The sequence below is a fragment of the Gopherus evgoodei genome, chromosome 23 (assembly GCF_007399415.2).
Source record: "Gopherus evgoodei ecotype Sinaloan lineage chromosome 23, rGopEvg1_v1.p, whole genome shotgun sequence".
Lineage (NCBI taxonomy): Eukaryota > Metazoa > Chordata > Testudines > Testudinidae > Gopherus > Gopherus evgoodei.
The window spans coordinates 7,651,070-7,672,048 of NC_044344.1; the positions used below are offsets into that span (position 1 = coordinate 7,651,070).

Here is a 20,979-nt window from a genome sequence, read left to right on the forward strand (position 1 = left end):
GTAACCTGGAGGTGGAGAACATTAACCAGCAGCGAAAGGGCTGGAGCATTGGGTGTGAGCTCAGCAGTCCCTGTACTCCTCTCCCTTGGGCACAGGAAGACATTGTACTTCCCAGAGTAACAGCCCCCTTCCATGCAGGCTACGCAAAGGAACAAGCCCAGGCCCCTTTGTTCGGCAAGAGAAGGACCCATGGAAAAACCACCCACCACGGCCTAGTCCAGGCAGCGGCTGGGCCAAGCAGGGGGCGGATGGTTCTCTCCCTAAACCCACAGGGGACGGAGCTGAGTGAGGTTCTGGGCCGAACAGCACCATGGCTTTCCAAGCATCGTCCTCACCGGCAGCCTCGGCTCTCGAGCGACCGGCAGGGAAGTGGGAAGTATCCACATGGCTGCAGGGGAGCCCGAGGGCTCAAAGCAGTTAGCCACCAGGGAGGACATGTTGCCAGGTCTCCGCAGGACAATTCCCCTCTCCCCTCCCTGCTGGAGAAGGGGTCAAGTGCCATCTATTGGTTCTGCAACAGGATCCTGGAGTCCTTCACCTCTAGGCTGAACCTGATCGGTTCTGGCAAAACTCCCAGCGAGCCATGGCTGGCCAGGGGCCTGGAGTGAGCTCAGGGGGTCTCGGTTCAGAACCCATGGGACTTGCTTCCCAGTAGCAGCAGCCCCGCGCTGACGGGCTTTGGTTAAGAGCTGGATGGGCCCAGCTGAGGTTTGCATTGGGCCCCACATGCTGTACATGCTTTGTGGCCTGATGCTGTTCTCCTCCAGGACTGTTTTTTTCATCGGCGCTACAATTAGTTCGTTAAGAAAGCTGTGGCCCCTGTGGGTCAAGAAGGTATGACCCTCCTACCCGCTGGGCACATAGCAGACAGAGCCCATCTCTGTCACCCGCCCGAGACTGCACAAATGTGCCCATTCAACGCAGTGCCAAGCCGTTACCCCCCATCCCTCCCCACAGCAGAGGGGGCACCATGCACCACAGCTCCAAAGGCACGGCTGGAAGCAGTCTCTGCTCTGTGCTTCACCCAAGAGCCCCGCGTCACAACCAACGCCGCCCCCCTTCATTTGAGGACATTGTTCCAGTCCTGCATCCCATTCTCAGGAAGCCTGGCCCCCTCCCCACAGGCCACCGCGGAGGGCTTGCCTTTCCAACAGAACAGCAAGGCAAGGCAGTCAATCGAAGGCCAGGGCAGTCCAACCCCGAGGATGGTCCTGTATGCTCGAGCCCCTGCTCCGGCTCATTGCCGGGCACCAGGCTGCAGCCAAACAAACCCATCACTGCAGACACTTTTGATGGTTAAAAAAATTTTGGGTTTTATTGTTTTGCTAAACAATACTAAAAAAATTTCCATTTTTTTTTTTAAAGGCAGGGCTTGAATTATTTAATTTTGATCCATTTATTTAAAAAAAAAAAAGGGAAGGGGGAAGATCATGGCAAAAAAATATATATATATGAGAGAGAGACTCCTGTAGCTTAGCCGCACCCCTGCCCTCCTTGGGAGGAAGCCAGTTTCAGAGGCTCCGTAAACTGGCTTGCCGCAGAGCCAATGGCTGCAGTCACCCATGCAGCGTGAGATGCCAAATGGATCACCGCATGACTGCCAGCTGGGTACGGTACAGGACAGGGGAAAGCAGCCCAGTGACTAAAGACTTTTAGGGTTGGGTTCGACAGTGACAGAAGCCCGCGTGCTCTCTTAGCAAATGGAGCACAGACCCCCGAGCTCTCTGCCCGGGCACTCGGACGTATACAAACCGTGTCCCAGCTTGTAAGGATCCCAGACGCACGTATGTCTGGAACAGAAAGGGGATCCAACACAAACGAGCTGCTATCCAAGATCATTTGGATAATTTTAAACCTTGAAAGAAGACAGAAGCCTACGCACGATCTAACAGGCACAGTATTCAGTGACGTGAGCCAATGCACGAGAAAGCCACCGTGTCGCTGGATCTCCCAGCCCACTGTGGATGAGAGACGGCTTTGCGGTACCATACTGTGGGAGGCAGAGAGGGGTAAATTAGCAGCACCACCCTGTGTTATTCCTAGCGCCTGTTTCTTCCCAGAGTGGGCCAACTCGCCTTCAGAACAGGACAGTAAGAAAGTGGTCAGAAGCGGTTTACGATTTCAGGAGCACCACCACCTCCTGGGCTCTCCTGCCCCCCAAATCCCCAGTCTTAATGGGTGCGAACTCTCCGGAGCGTCACACGCAAAGTCACCAAGTCTGCCAGGGCCAATTAGGGGTGGGGAGGGTTTCTTTTTTTGCCATGATCCCGGTGAAGAGAACTGCTAGAAGCAGAAAATATTTAAAGAACATTTTAATATATATATTCATATATATATTTAAAGATAAGAAAAATAAGACTAATTCAAGCCTTGCCCTGTGCAAAACAAAATTAAAACGGGACCATGCCGGTGGCAGAAAGGCCCCGATTCAGTTAACACAGTCAGATTGTTACTTTTATTTTTATCAGGGTGTTGGGGGAAGAGCAGATTCTCCTAAGTCAAAGGAGGGAGGGGAGAATGGCGGACCCCCCCCTTTACAAAAATAAAAGGGGGGGGTGTTGTGTGGGGTGGCGGAAGAAGAGAGGAAGTCAAAAATAAAATTAACAAAGTCCGACTGTCCTAGGAGAAAACATGGCGAAGAAAAAGAAAGGTTGTTAGTCAAGTAATGGATGATCTTTTAAATTATTCACTTTTTTTGTTTTAAAGTCTAAAGTTTGGAAGTGGTGAGCTCCCTGTTAAAGAGCCCCCGGGAAATAAAATATAACCCTGGCCCTCCCCCGCCCCGGTCTCCTTTGAAGAAATCATGTCGGCTTCTGCTGGATCTTGGAAGAGTGCCCTTGGTGATCGGAAGGGGGCAGGACTCAGGATGAGAGGGCGGCTTCCTTCTGTGTTTGCTGTGCTTGTGAACCTTGCATTACCTTTTGGCTTTCCACATCTCTAAAATGTTTCTCAACCTGGCCAAGGGGGAAGAGAAAAAGGGAAAAGATGGATCAACATTGCTGGGTTTTAATTGTACAGTTTCACACAGCGGGCAAACGGGGGTGACTGGGTCTAGTGGGTGCCACCAGGCGGGGAGGGTGCAGAGTACATGCGTGAAAGTGGTCCGTGGTGACCAGAAGCAATCGTCGTGACCAGCATTGTGGGATCTGCAACAGCTGGGATGGGGATTAGGGACACATGCTCCATCTCCTTCAGCCGGGTAGACGGAGACCGCCAGTGTTTCAGCTAGAACTCAATAGCTGCATTTGTCCTACATGCTGGACTGCAAGGAGGCAGACCCAGTCACAGGCAGTATGGGATGGCAAGGCCAAGTCTTGGACTCGTCCCCAGAGAATGGTCTATGTGGCCTGGGGATGGGTGCCAGGGAGATCACAACTCTTCAGTGGATAAAGCTTTAATATCAAACCCTTAACTCCTTCCCCAGCCTGACTGCTCCAGCAGTAAAACCGGGACGGGGACCGGACAGCAGAGTCCAGCCTTGTAAGCGGCTTGGCTCCATAGTGAGGGGTTCCACAGAAGTGGGTACAGGAGACGCCAGGCCCCTTCAGTGAACCATTAGGAGACAGACCTTTTAAACTATTTCCTGCTTGATTCAAACCCCCACTTCAGGCACTGATAGGAACAGTAGTTACATAATGCACCATTCCTCGTTGGGAGCGGACAGCGCGGAGCAGGGGAAAGGGTCCTTCCACATGACCATAATGGGGTCCCATGGGTACCTACGTCGGGGGAGTCACCCTCCCGCTACTCACTATTTTGCGTACGTGACTCAGGGCACTTCCCTCCTTGCCTTTACAGTTTTCCACTTGGTACGGAGGAGCGATAACGACGTCTTCCATCACCACTATGTTCTTCTCTTGCCATTTACAGTCTTTAATGCTGGGAGAGGCAAAACAGGGCAGGATTTTACTGATACTCCTCTACCCCAATAGAACGCAGTCCCTGGGAGTCAAAAAAACTCACCACGTTATAGCTGAAACTGCGTTGGCCCCCTCGTTCCTTGTTCCCTGACTGCTCCCTCCAGAGATCCCTGTCCCTAATCACCCTCAGGACCCCACCCAACCCAACCCCCCTGCTCCCCGTCTTGACTGCTCCAACCCCTATCCACACCCCCCGCCCCGACAGGCACACAGCGTGGCCCCAGGCTGCTCCACTCCACCACCTCCCAGCCGCGGTGCTCTGCTTCCGGCCGCCGGTGAGCGTGGAGAGGTTGGGGAAAAGACGCCCCCCGTACTCACCTGTGGTGGGAAGCGGAGTGCAGCGGCTGGGGCCAGGCTGCTCCACTTCTGCCGCTGCTGGTGAGTGCGGGGGGAATCCCTTCCTCCAAGCCCCCTCCCCCAAGCCACACGGCTGGGGCCGGGGGAAGCAGAGCAGGCTGCTCCCGGGCCCCCTGCTAATCCCCCGGGCCACTCTGGGGCCCCCAAAATTACCCCCCCACAGGTCCTGCCTCCTAGATGTGGGGTGGAGTGGGGGTGGGGGTAAGCCCCTGATTGCCCCCAAGACCCTCTGCCCCTTATCCAACTCATCTGCCCTGGCCCCCTTAACACGCTGCTCAGAGCAGCATGTCAGAGCTTGACCGCGTTGTATGCGAACCCACGTTCTATCAGGGTAGAAGCGTACTGTCGTTCACACACCCACATCCACTACTGCCCAGCAGCTCCAGAACCCTAAATCTCCCCTCCTCCCCTGGGTTTCACAAGGGCCCTGTCAGTTCCCAACACTGGCAGTAGCAGCTCTGAAGCCAGATCACTGCAGACAGGAGTCAGCCAATGCCCCGCCCCAATGACCCACCCTTGGGGGCGCGGCTGGCCAGCAGCCAGTACATCCTTGAAGGCACAGCCGGCACCACAGGGAAGGACTACGGGAAGTGGCGTCCTGATGAGAGATCCGTCTAGCGGCAGGAGGCGTACATCACTCAGAGCCGTTGTTGTGGGCTTGGAGTTACGTCGCCCCAGTTACAAGTCAGTCTGCCGGGTTAAGGTGCAAGCCAGGCAGGGAGCACGTTCAGCGCACGCTGAGGAACTGCAGATCTGATTGCGTTCCCAAGCGTGGGAGCTGTCCCGTGTCCCTGTAACACTAGACTGGGCTCCGGGCTGGCACATCGGCAAATCAAACCATTTGCACTGTAGCCCAATCGCTCACAAGGCCGCAGGCTGCCACAGGCCAGGGTGAGGGTTGAAATGGCACAGCGCCAGCTGTAATTTGAGGAGGCTAGGCAGGGTTGAGACTCTCAGTCCCATGGGGCCACTTTCACCTACACTACATAGTGAGCTGATGTGCAGCCCAGAGGAGCAGTTGGCAGCTTGGCCAGTCTATCGGCAGCAGATCAGAGTCCATGGAAGGCCCGACAGTGCACATGGCAATGAGAGAGAGCAGCAACCCTGGACGCGGGGCCAGCCCAGAGGAGCCTGGAGGTCCTGTTACACGTATTGGCAGTTGCGAGTGACTAGACGGAGACCACCAGCGAGAGGGAGGCTTTCGGAATCCGTCCCAGGAAGAGTTACCCCGCCCGCTGGAGAACACAGGCGCATGCACGTACCCGAGGGTGAAGGAAACAGCAAGACCTCCCAGCCACCTCCCAGCAGCTAACTTACGTCTTATGTATAGTCTGGAAAAGCTGCTGTCCCTCCAGAGACACACCAGCACTAATTGCATATGCCTGGCTCATCTTCTCTTCCTTCTCCGTCCGTGCTTTGTTGGCAAGCTGGAGGGAGGGAAACAAAGACCCAGAGAGTTAATGATTTTTTTACCACAAACAGCAGAGTCCCAAGTGGAAGAGCGGGAGAGGCAAAGAGAAATTAAGACTGGCCGGTCTGCATTTGACAGAGGTGAATCCTGCCGGTGAAACTGTCTGCATAAAGGCAGCCAGTTACAGAAATAAAACCTGGTCCATGCCTTACCGAAGTAAACACAGGGGAAATGAAATGGAGCAACAGACTTCAGCAGAAAGACGTCAGGACCATGCCGGTGCAAGCAACAATGCTCTAACCCAGCGTTCGGAGATGCCCTGGGCTCCTGAGTGGTCCGAGTATAAAGCTCTCGGAGACTGTAAGATCTCTGGGGCAGGGACCGTCTCCTCTCAGGCAGCTGGCGCATCCGAAGGACCATGCACTCCTCCCTTGATTCAGTCCCACTATAAACAGTTCTGACTATTCAAAGGAGACGTATTCCTAGTCTCATCACTTACATTCTATTTTACAGCTCTGCGATATCCGCTCCACCACGGGAGCCGTAAATCCAATCAGCTGCAGGCAGGGAGCTATAAACAGGCTTTATGCTGCCCGACCTTAGCTTATTTAAGTAACTGTCAGGTTTGTGAGACGGTGTCACATGAGCATCTCTGAAAAATCAAGACCCCTGGGCACCTTTGATTGTCACCTCTATGGGGCAAGGCCATCTTTTGTTGCGTGTTGGCATGACACTTTGGGGGCCTAGTCCAGGACTGTCCCTTCCAGGCATGACTGTAACACAGATAATACACACTTACCCGCTCACTGAGCCAAGCTGGACTTTTTGGGGGCAGGTGGGTAAGATACAAGTTATTTTCACTGTGAGTTGCCCTGGTAACAGCAAGGTGACTTTTATTATCATAGTGCCCAGAGGCTTCAGCCAGGATCAGGGCCCCACTGGGATGGGCACTATGCAGAGCTAATGAAAGAGTCCCTGCCTTACGGTGCTCACAGCCTAGAAGCTTCCGTTATGGGGGGTGGGGGACAAACAATATTTTCATGGTCATTTTGCAAGCCCAAGTTCCAGGTTCCCACTCACTGCCTGCCATCAGCACCTCACAGGGAACCTCCAAGGGCAAGTCTCCAACCCATTCAGTGCTTGGCCTCTCAGAGGAGATGGCCAACAAGCCCCACCTAAAACCGTGACACAGATTCCTACTAACGCAGTATGGATCAAAGTGCCAGATCACAGACCAGCCAGGTAGTAGCAGCTTGTTTGATCAGGGCTGGATTTGGACTAGCGAGACAAGCAAGATGCCGTTTCCATCACACAGAGAAAGCCTACTGGGGAAAGTGTAGGATGCCCGTTTGCATCAGGTACTACATTGGAAGTTAGGTACTTTAAATGCTCATGCTATGCATGTTTCCCACACGTTAAATACGCATCTCTGCACTTCATGGTTCAGCTCACAAGTTAAGTTAGTTTGATGATAGCAAAAAGTAGAGGATGCATACAGGCCTTTGCCCTCCTCATCCAAAGACCTTCATGTATCTAAGTTAAAAAAAACAGCCAGTCTAGTCTTTTTAAGGTGGTTTTAGTAAATACACCTGCCCTGGAGTCCCTGGACAACTTTGGGGCTTTACAGTCACATTCTCCTATTTTGGGCCCCTCATTTCTGTGCAAAGCGCACACACCCAGGAGAAAAAGATTATGTGCTGTCAAATACACAGCAGCAGAACTGCCTGTCTCCTAATTTCAGAATCTTGGTCATTTCAGGTATCAACAGCAGGTGGGTTATTAGGGTTATGAGGGGTTGTCTACACAGGGAACTAGACCAGCAGAGTTATGTTGGAATAACTCCTCCGATGGTTAGAAACCTTCATCTAATGTCAAGCCTAAACTTCCTAGTGTCCAGTTTATATTCATTTGTTCTTGTGTCCACATTGGTACTAAGCTTAGATATTTATCCCTCTGATATATTTATAAAGAGCTAAGTTCTACCAGAATAGTTATAGCCGAATAGTTTTTCCACAATAATTATGCTGGTCAATTTCCCCGTGTAGACAAGGCCTTAGTGCTTGTGAAGTATGTGGAGAGATGGAAACCATCAAGCATTTCCTGCACTCTGCTCAGAAGTGGGGTGCTGGTCACAAAGCAGGACTATCCTCCCTCTGCTCAGGGTCATTCATTTTTATTTTTATTTTTTATAAAAGCCAGACTGACCTACAGCCCCATAGTCAACCCATGGGACCCAAACCAATCAGAGGTTATTTTGCTACAAGGCCTTTTACAAAGGCCAACTGCAGTCAGCAGTAACCCACTGCTACATTACCCAGCTGGTAGTGCGTCCGCATACTGTAAGCCCTGCAAAACTCAAAGTCAACAGTTCTGACTGGCAGAGATCACTGCAGCGTTAGATGTGTGACCTAAAAGCTGCTCAATGTTTCTATGGAAAATGTGGTCATGAGGTGTATTTTAAGAAACAACCAGCAATGCAGTTTTAATCAGTTATGGGAAAAAATCCCTGTTACAAAAGGAAGTTTCCTTCCCTCTACGTCAAACTTCAGTTATCAGAGTCAGAGGAGATCTGCAGAGCACAAAACAGGCCCCTCTGCTCATCCTAGGGCTTGAATGAGAAACCAGTAAACTAGGATACTTGTGACATCTCTAAAGCATGCTACAGCAGTGGTTCTCAACCAGGGGTCCGGGGCCCCCGGGGGGGGCTGTGAGGTTTTTTTTGCGGGGGGGGGAGGTGTCCACCAAGCAGGGCCAGTGTGTTAGACTCGCTGGCGCCCAGAGCAGAATGCTGAATCCCTACTGCATGGGGCTGATGCCCAGGGTCCTGAGCTCTCCCACCCAGGACTGAAGCTGAAGCCTGAGCAACTTAGTTTTGCGGGGGTGCCCCTGTGGCATGGGGCTCCAGGCAATTGCCCTGTTTGCTACCCCTAATGCCAGTCCTGGCTTTTACATGCAGAAAACTAGTTGTGGCACAGGTGGGCCATGGGAGTTAAGGGGGGGAGGCGGGTTCCAAAAGAAAAAGGTTGAGAACCCCCGTGCTACAGCACACCACAAAAAGATAAAGCAAGCCAACACACCGATGAGAGGGATCCATTCCCAGCACATAGAACACGGATGAAAGGGGTACAGTTAACAGACTGTCAGCAGAATGGAGATGCTTCTTTGCCATAAAGGAGAAAGCATCTCATGCCAGCTGACCCCTAGAAAGCATCTTCTATAGATACAAAACCAACTTGCAAAACAGCCTGTCCCAGGGCAAAGTCTTCCCAAAGGCTCACCCCAACTATCCAAGGAAAGTCACTGTTGATTAGCTAGGAATGGCACATTTCACACAGCTATGAGACGCATTATCAAGATTCTCTGCTCTCCTCTTCCCAGTGTGAAAATCCTAAGCCCCAGAAAGCAGAGGAACTTTGCTACAATTCTCAACAATAGCAAAGGATCAATCCCCCCTCCCATCCACAGAGGGAGAAAATATTTAGCCAAAAAAATAGTCAGTTGTGTCTTGTTTCGGTGCTTAGATGAAGGACACTCATTGGGACACTGTTCCAATTCCTTCTCATGTGCCCCTAACGTCTTTTACTGAAGAACTGTGAAGCTGTAACACCAAAAGAGGGTGCTGCCGATTGGTGGCTTAGTTAAAGATCACTCAGAACCAGTCTCACCTGGTAGCTTGATTATGAGACTCATTTCAACACAGTTTTGGTAACCTACACAAAGCAACAACCATGTTTCTGTGTGGCTGCTGGAAAGCAGTTGCCCCGACTAGCGGAAGCAGGGATTTTTTGCCTGAGAAGTGTTGCTTTAAGGGTTCCTATAGCAAAGTATGGTTGGTTCACCTCACTGTCAGCAGAGAGAATGCTCCTGGTGATCACAGCCCTAGAAGCCGCCAGGTTGCCTCATTTAAACAGGATGGTAGCTTGCATGGCCTTGCTCAAAGTGAAGGCTGGACTTGTAATGCACCCCGCTCTGCAGCTGAGAGACTGGGCAGCCAGAGAAGAGCTCATCCTTATCACACACAAGCAGCAGTTTATTCCCGGCTTCTTGTGTTTGACAAGACATTGCGAAGCGCTGAGCAGAAGAATCCTCTGCATTGAGAGAGCTGGATGCTCGGACAGGCTCTTTGTCCATTTGGGAGCTGACTGGCCTGGCATGTAAGAGAACATGCAGGAGAGACCAGGCAGGTCTTAGTGGGGACCCTGCCTTTGCAAGAAAAGTAGCAACAATTACACCGGAGGGAGCAAATCTCCTCGGCAGGGGACTGCTACAATGCGACCTACACAGCAGCCCACAGTGTCAGTACCAAGTGGCCAGTCCCACACGCTGCCAGACTGATTGAGGGAACGCAGCCGCTGCTGCCCGTGAGCTCATATCCCCGTCTTCACCCTCAGCCTGGAACGCAAACACGGTAAAGCAAAGCAAAGCTCGTCTAAGCCTTGCAGACAACATTCAAAGAATGCTTTAGGGATTCCTCCCCTCTTGACAAACAGTGCTTTAGTCCACCTACAAATAAGGAGGGATCCAGGGGAAACACCTAGAATTCCAGCCCTCAGCTTGACCAGAACAATGTACTTAGTCACCCGCTGAAGAATGAAACTAAGGGCAACAAACTCATTTACTGGTGTTCATTAATCCCACATATCGAGCTCCTAATCTGAAGGGTCCTTACAGAACGAGCATCTGAGCTCACAGGATGTGCTTTATTACTTCACACTGCTAGCTACAGAAGAGAAAAATTAACTGCATCTGCAAAAACCTCGTTTACACAGTTTCCAATTCAAGCACTCAAAGCAGTCTGACTGTCAGATATACTCTGCCGTTCCAGCTCCCCCTGTCTCCAAAGAGCATCTGAACTTGCTACTATGAGCCTATTAAGCAGATTTCAGCTATACACCTTGTGCAATAATTCTATGAATGGATGAGTCACTTCCCTTCCCTATTCACGTATGTATGAATGATACGAATACATGCAAGACTAGAAGAAAGTCAGAGAGTTACAATAAGCTGCCTGGTCACATTCCTCAGTTGTCATGCCCCGAGACTCCTCCTGCCACCCCCACCCCCCAGTACTAAATGGCAACTAAGTTAATTAGACAAACAGACCAGTTGCCCTCTTATCCCAAGAGGCCCCCTCCCAGTTCAGAGCTGTACAGATGCAGAGTGACATCTCATAGCACAGGCTAAACAAGCTCACATTAGTAACCATGTCAGTATAAACCAGTGTTCTCGTTACAACAGGTGAGCCAGACGCCAATCTCTAGCTAGCCTTTCACTGAAATGGACTATGCTGTTTGCAGCCGTGTCTCCGGCCCCAGGAGCACGCTGAGCCACTGTGCCAGTCCCTGTGGCATCCTCTCTGCAGAGCTGAGCAGCCAAGGGAAAGGATTCTAGGAGGCAGCTGAGGTTTACTGGTTGTATGCGGCTGAACACAGGGATCATAACAAAGTGGTTGACCAGCCCCAAAGCCATCTATTTTAAAGCCTCCCTTCAAACCACTGTGTACACTGCATCCAACAAGTCTCCACCCAGGCCATACACAGGCCATCTTGTGGCTATGTTATTCTAGCTCCTTAAACTCATTCCTCGAGACTTCAGCGTCCCAAGGGGACTGCCAGCTCCTGGCCTGAACACACCACCGAAATTAACACTAAATTAGTCAAAGGACAACATTTGCACCTGGGGTAATAATGTTTTGTTTCACAGTTCTCCTTTCTCTAACTCCTCTTCTCTGCTCCCAAGGCCATAGATTGAACAGTCCTCAAGTCAGATCCCTTCCAGAACATCTCCCTGGTTTGCCCACCACTGCAACCACAAAATTGTCTTTGTTCAGCCACATCTTGACCAAACATCCTCATTATCTACTCATTTAATTCTTGGCAATTCCCTTTTATAATCTCTTACAGCCCAGTCCCGTAGGCATCACAAATACCATATGCTTATGCTTCCTGCAGTGAAAGTCTCGCTGTCACCCTCTCTCCATCCTGCCTTCTAGCAGCATATCCATTTACCAGTCCTATTCACAGCTCTCTCCTAGTTTTTAAGTTTCATCTAAACTAAAGTTTTTTCTCCACTTTCCCTGCCTGCTCACTCTGCTCACCTCAGTTCCCCTTCCCAGAGCAGAGCTCTTTCATTTGTGCTGCATCCAGGATTTCTTCCCCACCCTGCCTTAGACTTCCACCTGCAACAGATACTCCAACATCCATTCCCCTGTCCCCCATTCTTCCATTCACACCTGGGACTGCTGTAGACTAATACTTTCTTTCTTGTTTTAAATGGCAGCTCTCTATTTCCATCTTCGTACATCATTCCCCTTCTTCCTATATGAAATCTGTACTCAGTTAAGATCTTCTCTACATCCCCTAGTAGCATGATTTCCTTCCTCTGACACTAGCAGTTTGCACTATTTTCCAGTCAACACCCTACACACCAGCTTTTGGAAGAGGAGTTTTGTAAATGCAAGAGATATGAAATGCTGCAGTTGTCTCAGACAGGCAAAGATTTTTTTTTTTATTATGAGAATACAGACAGATTTCTGGACACTTGAAACTGCCAGTGGAATTACAATTTGATGTGGGATTCTTGCACTGAAGAATTTTTATAGAGCCTTCCTTCCAGCAAAACTAACTAACCAAATGTCTGTAATTAAGTAAGTATGTTAGTTAATACACTTTTAAATGTGTTATGCATACAGTGATTTCCCCTCTCCCCATAGCCATGTAAGGCCTGAACGTCTATTACATCTAACTAGCTGCATTTACAGTTACAGCAGTTGATGCAGCTCCAAGATGTAATTAAATCTCTACAGTAATTGGGTCATTTGATACCTTGTCAACATGATAATCCATCAATAAGCAAAAGGAAACTCACGTAAGCCACAGACAATGCCACAAAAGGAGGACACTTGTGTTTAGGGACAAAGCCTGCGGTTCCTAGGTACCGTACCATGTTACCGTACTGTGGATGGCTTGTATAGTGTAGTTTGCTGCTATAGTGGGAACTCTACCCATCACAAATACTCTTGTCTGTTAGAAACCACCACCATCTGGGTCAGAGATTTTTTAATATAAACAGGAGGTCTGCCTTATCACCTCTAAACACTTCCTTAAAGATGGCAGCCACACCCTGCTTAAGATTGCTTTTCTCGACTGCATTTTTTGCCTTGAAACCTCCTTCCACTTTAAAATTAATTGATTAACAAAGCCAATCCCCAAAATTTACCTATACCCTGAAGCTTCCAAATCTCTAATTTTGACCGCTTGCCCTCCGATTTTAGCTTGAAAGAATGCTAACCCCCCAAAAGTCCCATCAAGCCGAGTCAGCCCTGCCAGAAACTGTGTCCATTCCCTCCCTCACAAAGATGACACTGACATGCAGCTGAAAGATGTATTTGTCTACCGTGCAGTTACGGGCTAAAGCCTTTCTCCAACACTCCAGTGTGCCATTAGACAACCAGTACTGAGCATGCAAAACCCTAAGTTCCTTTCCCAGCTCAGTTGGCTGGGGCATTTAGTACAAAGCATCCAACTTACTTGACTGCACAAGATAATTTCCCTTTCCGTTTCTCAGACAGCACCTCCCAAAAACCAGAAATGATCTATTTTAGAGGGGAAGTTACAGTCAATTTACACAGAGATCCCTGAGATACAACTGACCGCTCCACGTCTTTCAAGGCTTCTGTGCTTTCCCACCATAAGAACTCTGACCTGCTCACAAGAGCAGGAAAACTCCAGTGGATTCCCATCCATTGGAGATTGACTAAAGCAAGTGCACACAGCAAACATGGGCTGGAAGGGTGACAGCTTAAGTATTAACCTGCCCGAATCACCTCCAAAATGGGAAACAAATAAAAGCTCTTTTGACCTGCGATTTTGTAGCCAACAACATCAGTTCTTGATTACACCACCTGCCAAAGAAAACCTGGGTGCTGCAGGTAGCAGTGATGAGAGCCTCAGCTGATGGCAAGCTCCGTGAGCAATGAATGCACAACCCTATGTCAGCACTGCAAGGAGACAGCACAATCAAGCAAGTTATTTTTTGGCTGAGAGATCCTGATCGCTTGTGGTCACAGAAGAGTCTGCTGCACTTTATAGAAGACTATGGGTGTTAGCCCTAGTGTCCTGGCTAAATTCCAGCTCGGGTGATCGTAATCCATCTACCTAGATTTCCACTGCACTTAGACACGGGAAAGTTACTCTTCACTTCCTGCTGTGTTGCAAGGGCAGCATTGTCTCATTTTCTACTGCTGAGATACCAGGGCTTCAGCAGGAAGCGGAGAGATCTACACAGCTGCAGTTTTTCTAGAAGAAGAGATGCTAACAGAACAGAAACATTAGTCACTGAGGTACCGATCGCAGGAAGCCTTCGGTCTCTGCCACTTCACACACCTTTAATATTCAGATGCCATCTTGCCATTATTAGGCCTAGTCTACACTTAAAAGTTAGGCAGATGTAGTTACAGCACTCAGGATCTGAAAAATCCACACCCAAACACCATAGCTATGCAGATCTAACCCCCAGCATGGATGCAGCTAGGTGAATGGTAAGAATGCTTCTGTCAACATAGCTGCAGTTGCTCAGGGAGATGGCACTCCAACAGCAACAGAAAAACCTCTTCTGCATAGTTTGAAAGGTCTCTACACCAAAGGTGTTACAGCGCTGCAGCTGTGCCACTGTGGTGTCCATAATGTAGACGTGGCCTTAGGATCATAGGTCTGTGTATCCTATAAGCCTTGCTTGAGTCCAGTCACAAGACAGAAAAAACCTGACAGAGTGGGGTCTTATGGTGCAGAGTGCACTATACTGTGGTCCCAAATTGCACCTACAGCACTTTAGACACCAAGGCTATGGCACACTTCAGGATGATTGAGCCACAGAGCCAGTGTCCATGACAAGGCCATGTTGAAATCAGGTCCAAAAGCCCCCTGGATTTTGACAACGTCAACAGGTCCAAAAAGCATACACATATACAGTACTAACAGTTGTCTACTCTCCAGCAACCTAGCCAAGCCTGGTGATCAGCACTAAAATCATGGATGCCCTGGCTGAACAGCAAGTTGGACCCAGGACTTAAAAAAAGTTGGTCTTGTCAGTTTCCTTGTGCAGGAGGTCAGACTAGATGATCATAATGGTCCCTTCTGACCTTAAAGTCTATGAGTCTAAGAAACGGACAGTAATACATTCCCCCTCTAGCTCCATTCAGCCAGGTATGCTCCATACTATGCTTTGGCAAAATACATGCAGCTAATTAAGCATGGCCACAAGATTCCAGACCAGGGGTAGGCAATCTATGGCATGCGTGCCGAAGGCAGCACGCAAGTTGATTTTCAGTGGCACTCACACTGCCCGGATCCTGGCCACCGGGCCGGGGGGCTTTGCATTTTAATTTAATTTTAAATTAAGCTTTTTAAACATTTTAAAAACTTTATTTACTTTACATACAACAATAGTTTAGTTCTATATTATAGACTTATAGAAAGAGACCTTCTAAAAACGTTAAAATGTATGACTGGCACGCGAAACCTTAAATCAGAGTGAATAAATGAAGACTCGGCACAGCACTTCCGAAAGGTTGCCGACCCCTGTTCCAGACCATCACATTTTCATCTGCACAATGAAGAACTCACTTGTTCATGGACTAGTTAACTTGGAAGAAAACCCTCCACATTCTCTACTTTAGGCCTGAATGATGCTCACTATGTATAAAGACGGCCAGACTGCCCATTAACATAGAAACTTAAATGCACATCTCTGTGCTCCACCGTATATGGGGAACCAGAATAGCACCATGCACATGAATATTCTGATTTAAATTCATAAAAGCAATGTCCGCTACGCAAACATCGTGCAAAGCAGGGCATTTTAACAGTAAGAAATGCAACGGATTTTCAGCTCTTCCTGTCAATCAAATCAAGTCTAAATCCATGAGCATACAAAAGGATAACAGGTCCTTACCTTGCTAACATTGAGTGAAGCTAAAGGAGGAGGGGTTTCCGTGCGGTCATTAATTATTTCCACTTCTGAAACATACTGTAAGTTTACGAGCAGGATATCTGCGTGGTTGGGCTTTCCACTGGAAGAGGGACATTCTGGAGGAAAACAGCATTAAGGAAAACAAATCCAGGCAGACATACTTAACAAGTCTAAAAAGATGACTGGTAAGGAGGGCTATTTGATGAAGTTTAGAGAACAGATCAATAGAAGAGTTAGATTTTCAGCAGATAAGTTCTTCTGCTACACTAAACCCTATAACAATGAAACAATTGGTCAGCAGTAAAAACCAGAAACAGTGCTAGCATAACGATTTAAACTCAGCTGCTGCTAGCCTGGTTCCCCTGACCATGGGACAGGATCTTTTCTTTTGCTAATAATTGTTATAACTACATTGTAGACAACCTAAGATGCTGTGCGATCTACAGCATGCTTTTCAGGGGTACATACAATCTTGCCCACTCTAGTCAAAGAAGCTTAGAGAGGTTCATGTCACGGTTTTGACTGTGGTGGGGACAAGGCTTCGCTGATCAGCATGGATCTCAGTCAATAAGCCTTTGCTTATCATCTACATGGAGAAACTGACCAAAATCAGCCACTGCTGAATAAGCTACTCCAGAACAGCTCTGTGTAGGCACTCATTCTGGAATAAGAGAGTGTGCATGGATAGCTATTGCGCTTTAATTTCATGCCCTACCTTTTCCAGAATTACTTGCTCACATAGACAAACCTTAACAGATACACACTAGGTCTAGAGTCTCTACCAAGATCATTCCCTTACTGCAGATGCCACCTGATGCAACCTGAACACAGGTTACTCTATTAATGCTTTCACCTAGATAATAACCGGGTGACAAGCTCTAAAGAGTCATAGAAGAGACTTTCTCATTCATTACCACATTTTCAATAACATAAACCTTACATGCGTTTGAGGTAGTTTGACACTTCTAGAATGACAGAAAAGTGTAAATTAGACACCAGTTAGCCACCCCCAGAAAAACCTTTATAGAACTGACATTAATTCCTGCGCAATCTGTTCCTGATGAAGAGGGATAGTTAGTCCTCCTCTCCTTCATCTGTCTGCTAGAGTAAGCAGAGAAGAACACATCAAGGCAGAGAGAGATGGTGGGTTTAATAGTGTGAGGAGACTGCATTAGACATATGGCTCTGTGCATTGCCTCTCCACTCCTAGGAGGGGAGGGAGACTGGTCTCATGCATATAAATGAGACACCTGCAGCTTAAAAGCAAAAAACAATCAGATCTCCCTCCCACCAGACTAAGTTAATACCACAGCTGATATGAAACCCTCACCTGCAGAAACTCACATAAAAAGGGAGCAACTTAGGAGAGAGAAAACTGGGGAAAGTACATCATTCCCCATAGCACTGTGTCCAGATCACATACTTTTCCTCTGGAAAAGGATCAAAACCTGGCCCACAAGCTAGACCATCTGACCCTACTTCTCAACCTCCCTTTGCTATTAAAATCCACATTCTCCTCAAACCCAGATAGCACTGCCTCCTCCATAAAGCCAGAGAGGGAGGAACCATTGTTACATCCCACAAAGCAACCTACTCATATTGCTGGCACTTCCTTTTGAAGGGTTCAAGGCAGCACTCCCCAGGCCAGCTCAGACACTGTCCTGACACTGGCTAGCAGCACCCAGAGGTGGGGAGGTTGGAGACCGAGCTCGCAGAGGCAGTGGTATGGACTTAGAGTCTGGGGTTTCTCTCTCTCACAGAGCTGAGGAGCCTGAGCACACCGACCTTTGGGGCATCTTGCAAGGCCTTTCCTGAGCATGTGGCGAGAGGCCTGCATGGCCTCTTTTAGGCAAACTTTTCAAGTGTGTCCAGAGACGAACGATGGGCTCATGTATTGCCAATGTCTCCATCCCCCGCTTCTACCTCTGTATAGCCAAGAGTGGGCCACACAGAGAAGCAAGCACATATCACGCTTTCTCCACGCAAGCTACCCAGAGCATCTACCTCTTGCCCTTAAATCCCCTTCCAACACACAAACACACACACGTGTCCCCAGGCATGATCAGACTCAACCTCCCCCACTCAGCTGCTCCATTTTCCCTCCAAAGCCGGGCAGCATTGCCACCCCCAGCCTCTTCTCCCCCCACTACAGTGCCCCAGCTAGATCAGACACCCCCCCCCATGCAATCCCCAGGGCAGATCACAACCCCTCCCCCCACCCTGCCCACACACCAGCCCCCCCACCGCTGCTCTCCCCCTGCGCCAGGCAACTCCCAGGCCGCAGCAGAGCCCCGACCCGGCCAGAGGGGCCCCCACCTGAGCAGGTCCCCGCCAGGCCCGGGCTCTCCCCCCCCGGCCGGCGCCGGGCCCACAGGCTCCCCGGCCGGCAGCCCCGCCCCGGGCGGATACTGAGCGCCAGCATCTTGCTGGGGTAGTCGAAGGCCACCACCTCGCCCTGCAGCCGCTGCTCCTGGCAGGTCCGGCACGACACCTGGCTGCCCACACTGAAGTACTCGCCCGGGGCCGCCATCTTGTCTCAGCAGCGGCCGCCGCGGCGCAGCCACAGGGAGCCCCACGCCAGGCACGGGGGGGCGGGGCCACGGCCGGGGGAGGGCGGGGCGGCGCTGCCGCGTCGCCCCGCGCGGCGTCTGGCGTCACGGCGCAAGGAGGCGGGGCCGGAGGAGAGAGGTGGGGCCTGAGAGGCAGGAGATGGGGAGGGGCGGAGCCGGCGAGGCGAGGTGGAAATGTGAGCCGGTGGGTGGGCGTGGTCAGGAGGAGTGGGTGGGGGCATGGGGAGGGAGGAGGCGTGGCCAGCCATGCAAGGTGGGATTGTGTGACCTTGGGAAGGGATTTCTGTGTAGGATGCAGCAAAGATTCCACACTATATATATACACACACACCCTCCTTACAGAAATGTATGTATATGAGATATATATACACACATACCCTTACAGAAATGCATGTATATTATATATACACACACCCTCCTTACAGAAATGTATGTATATGAGATATATATACACACACACCCTTACAGAAATGCATGTATATTATATATACACACACACCCTCCTTACAGAAATGTATGTATATGAGATATATATACACACATACCCTTACAGAAATGCATGTATATTATATATACACACACCCCCTCCTTACAGAAATGTATGTATATGAGATATATATACACACATACCCTTACAGAAATGCATGTATATTATATATACACACAAACCCTCCTTACAGAAATGTATGTATATGAGATATATATACACACATACCCTTACAGAAATGCATGTATATTATATATACACACACACTCTTACAGAAATGCATGTATATTATATATACATACACATACACACAGAAATGCATGTATATTATATATATACACACGCTTACAGAAATGCATGTATATTATATATATATATATATACACACACGCTTACGGAAATGCATGTATATTATATATATATATACACACACACAACTCTTACAGATATGCATGTATATTATATATATACACACACACACGCACCCTTGCAGAAATGCATGTATATTTTATATATATATATATATACACACACGCACACCCTTACAGAAATGCATGTATATTATATATATATATATATATATTTACACACACACACAGAGAAATGCATGTATATTATATATGCAGACACACACACCCCCTTACAGAAATTCATGTATATTATACACACACACACTCTTACAGAAATGCATGTATATTATATACACACACACACACCCTTACAGAAATGCTACATTAAATAAATCCTAAAGTGGGTTAATGCAAATTAGCAACAAAAAATAAATCTTGCATTTATTATTTGCCACCTTTTCTGCAGCGCTCCCAAGCGAGTCGAGCATTTTACTGACAGTTCCCCAGCCCAGAAGTGCGTACAGCCTAAACAGAAATCCCACTCAGGCATCCTGCAATGTGGAATGCATATGATGCAAATAAAGGCCCCAATCCCTGCACGGAGATTAGATTCCTGCACTTGGGCAAATCTCACTTTAGGATCCAGGCTAAAGTTTGCCATGTGGCATGTGTGCAAACAAACTAACAAGCCCACAACCAACCAAAATCCAGCACACCCCAAAAAAAATGTCTCTGAGCCTTACAAAGATGCTATGATGCAGAATAAAAGGATCAACTCCCACACAGTTTCCTTATCCCTGGTGAAGCATTTTGTACATCATCATTCCAAAGTAGCCAAGTCTGCAGCAATCTGGGAGAAGCAAATTGCACCATGACAGGATGGATCCCAAACTCAATTGTTTTCTAGATTCTCTTGAAAGTCCCTTGAGGAAGCATGAGGCATCTTCCTTTCTTTTCCGTAAAGGGTTTTACTTATTCTCCCTTTGTATGCAGCAGTTTAGCAAAAAGAGGATTAATTTTTTAGCACTGATGAAATTAAAGATGACCTACAAAGAATGTTTTGTTTTAAATCTGGTGTGTGCTCCTTTTTGCTTCTTAATCATGGAGAAAGACAGCCGGAAAGGGTGGAAGGTTTACTCCCCTACCCCCCTCCCCATTTAGCAATATCAAATTTTGTCTAGTTTGCCAGTCATCCACAGTGTTTTCCAGAATAGGAAATACTTACATTTTTAACATCAAGAAGCAGCTGCGAGGATGTATTTTTTTGTTTTGTAAAAAGAGGTGGACCCCCCCAAAAAACTTCTTTAAACATCCCAGTCCAGAGCAGCAAACAATGGCATAAACCTACTTCCCTCCCACCCCTTTGCAGGTCACCTTTAAGGTAAACTTCCCATTGGGGCTACTATGCACTACAGCGATACATAAATAATAGCATAGACAAGCACTTCACACAAGATTTCTAGGATCTAACTCCAAATGACATAACCCTCCCCCACCCAATGTCATCTCTAAGTATGGTAATTCTGTCAAGGTGCCAACCTCTGGTTTGAACAAGGTGAAACTGAAGGCACATAGACTCAGGCATGGGAGTAACTAGGGTGATCAGATGTCCTGATTTTATAGGGACAGTCTCGATTACGGGGTCTTTTTCTTATATAGGCTTCTATTGCTCCCTGCCCCCATCCCGATTTTTTCACATTTGCTGTCTGGTCACCCTAGGAGTAACAGCAGGATATATGGGATTGAGGGCCCAGATTAGAGCATGAGATTACAAGTGCAGGAGGTGCATGGTGTGGGATTGGAGATATGGGGGAAGAGGGAGGATGGGAGTGGGGGAAAGGAGGATATAGGGGCGGGGTTGGGGTGTAGGGTGGGAGACAGTGTGGAGAGGGGTGAGATTTGGGACACAAGTAGA

At 48.6% G+C, this 20,979-nt stretch overlaps 1 protein-coding gene across 1 annotated transcript; it reads right to left on the bottom strand.

Annotated features, from left to right (window-relative positions):
• Positions 1–1,888: 1,888 nt before the first annotated feature.
• On the bottom strand, positions 1,889–18,251 carry LSM12 (LSM12 homolog). The gene is made up of 5 exons (XM_030541307.1): positions 18,067–18,251; positions 15,640–15,773; positions 5,595–5,704; positions 3,753–3,879; positions 1,889–2,954 (listed from the first exon to the last, which is right to left on the bottom strand). Exons 1-5 carry the CDS (start codon positions 18,185–18,187, stop codon positions 2,862–2,864), a joined length of 585 nt encoding a protein of 194 aa, XP_030397167.1. The 5' UTR covers positions 18,188–18,251; the 3' UTR covers positions 1,889–2,861.
• Positions 18,252–20,979: the final 2,728 nt, after the last annotated feature.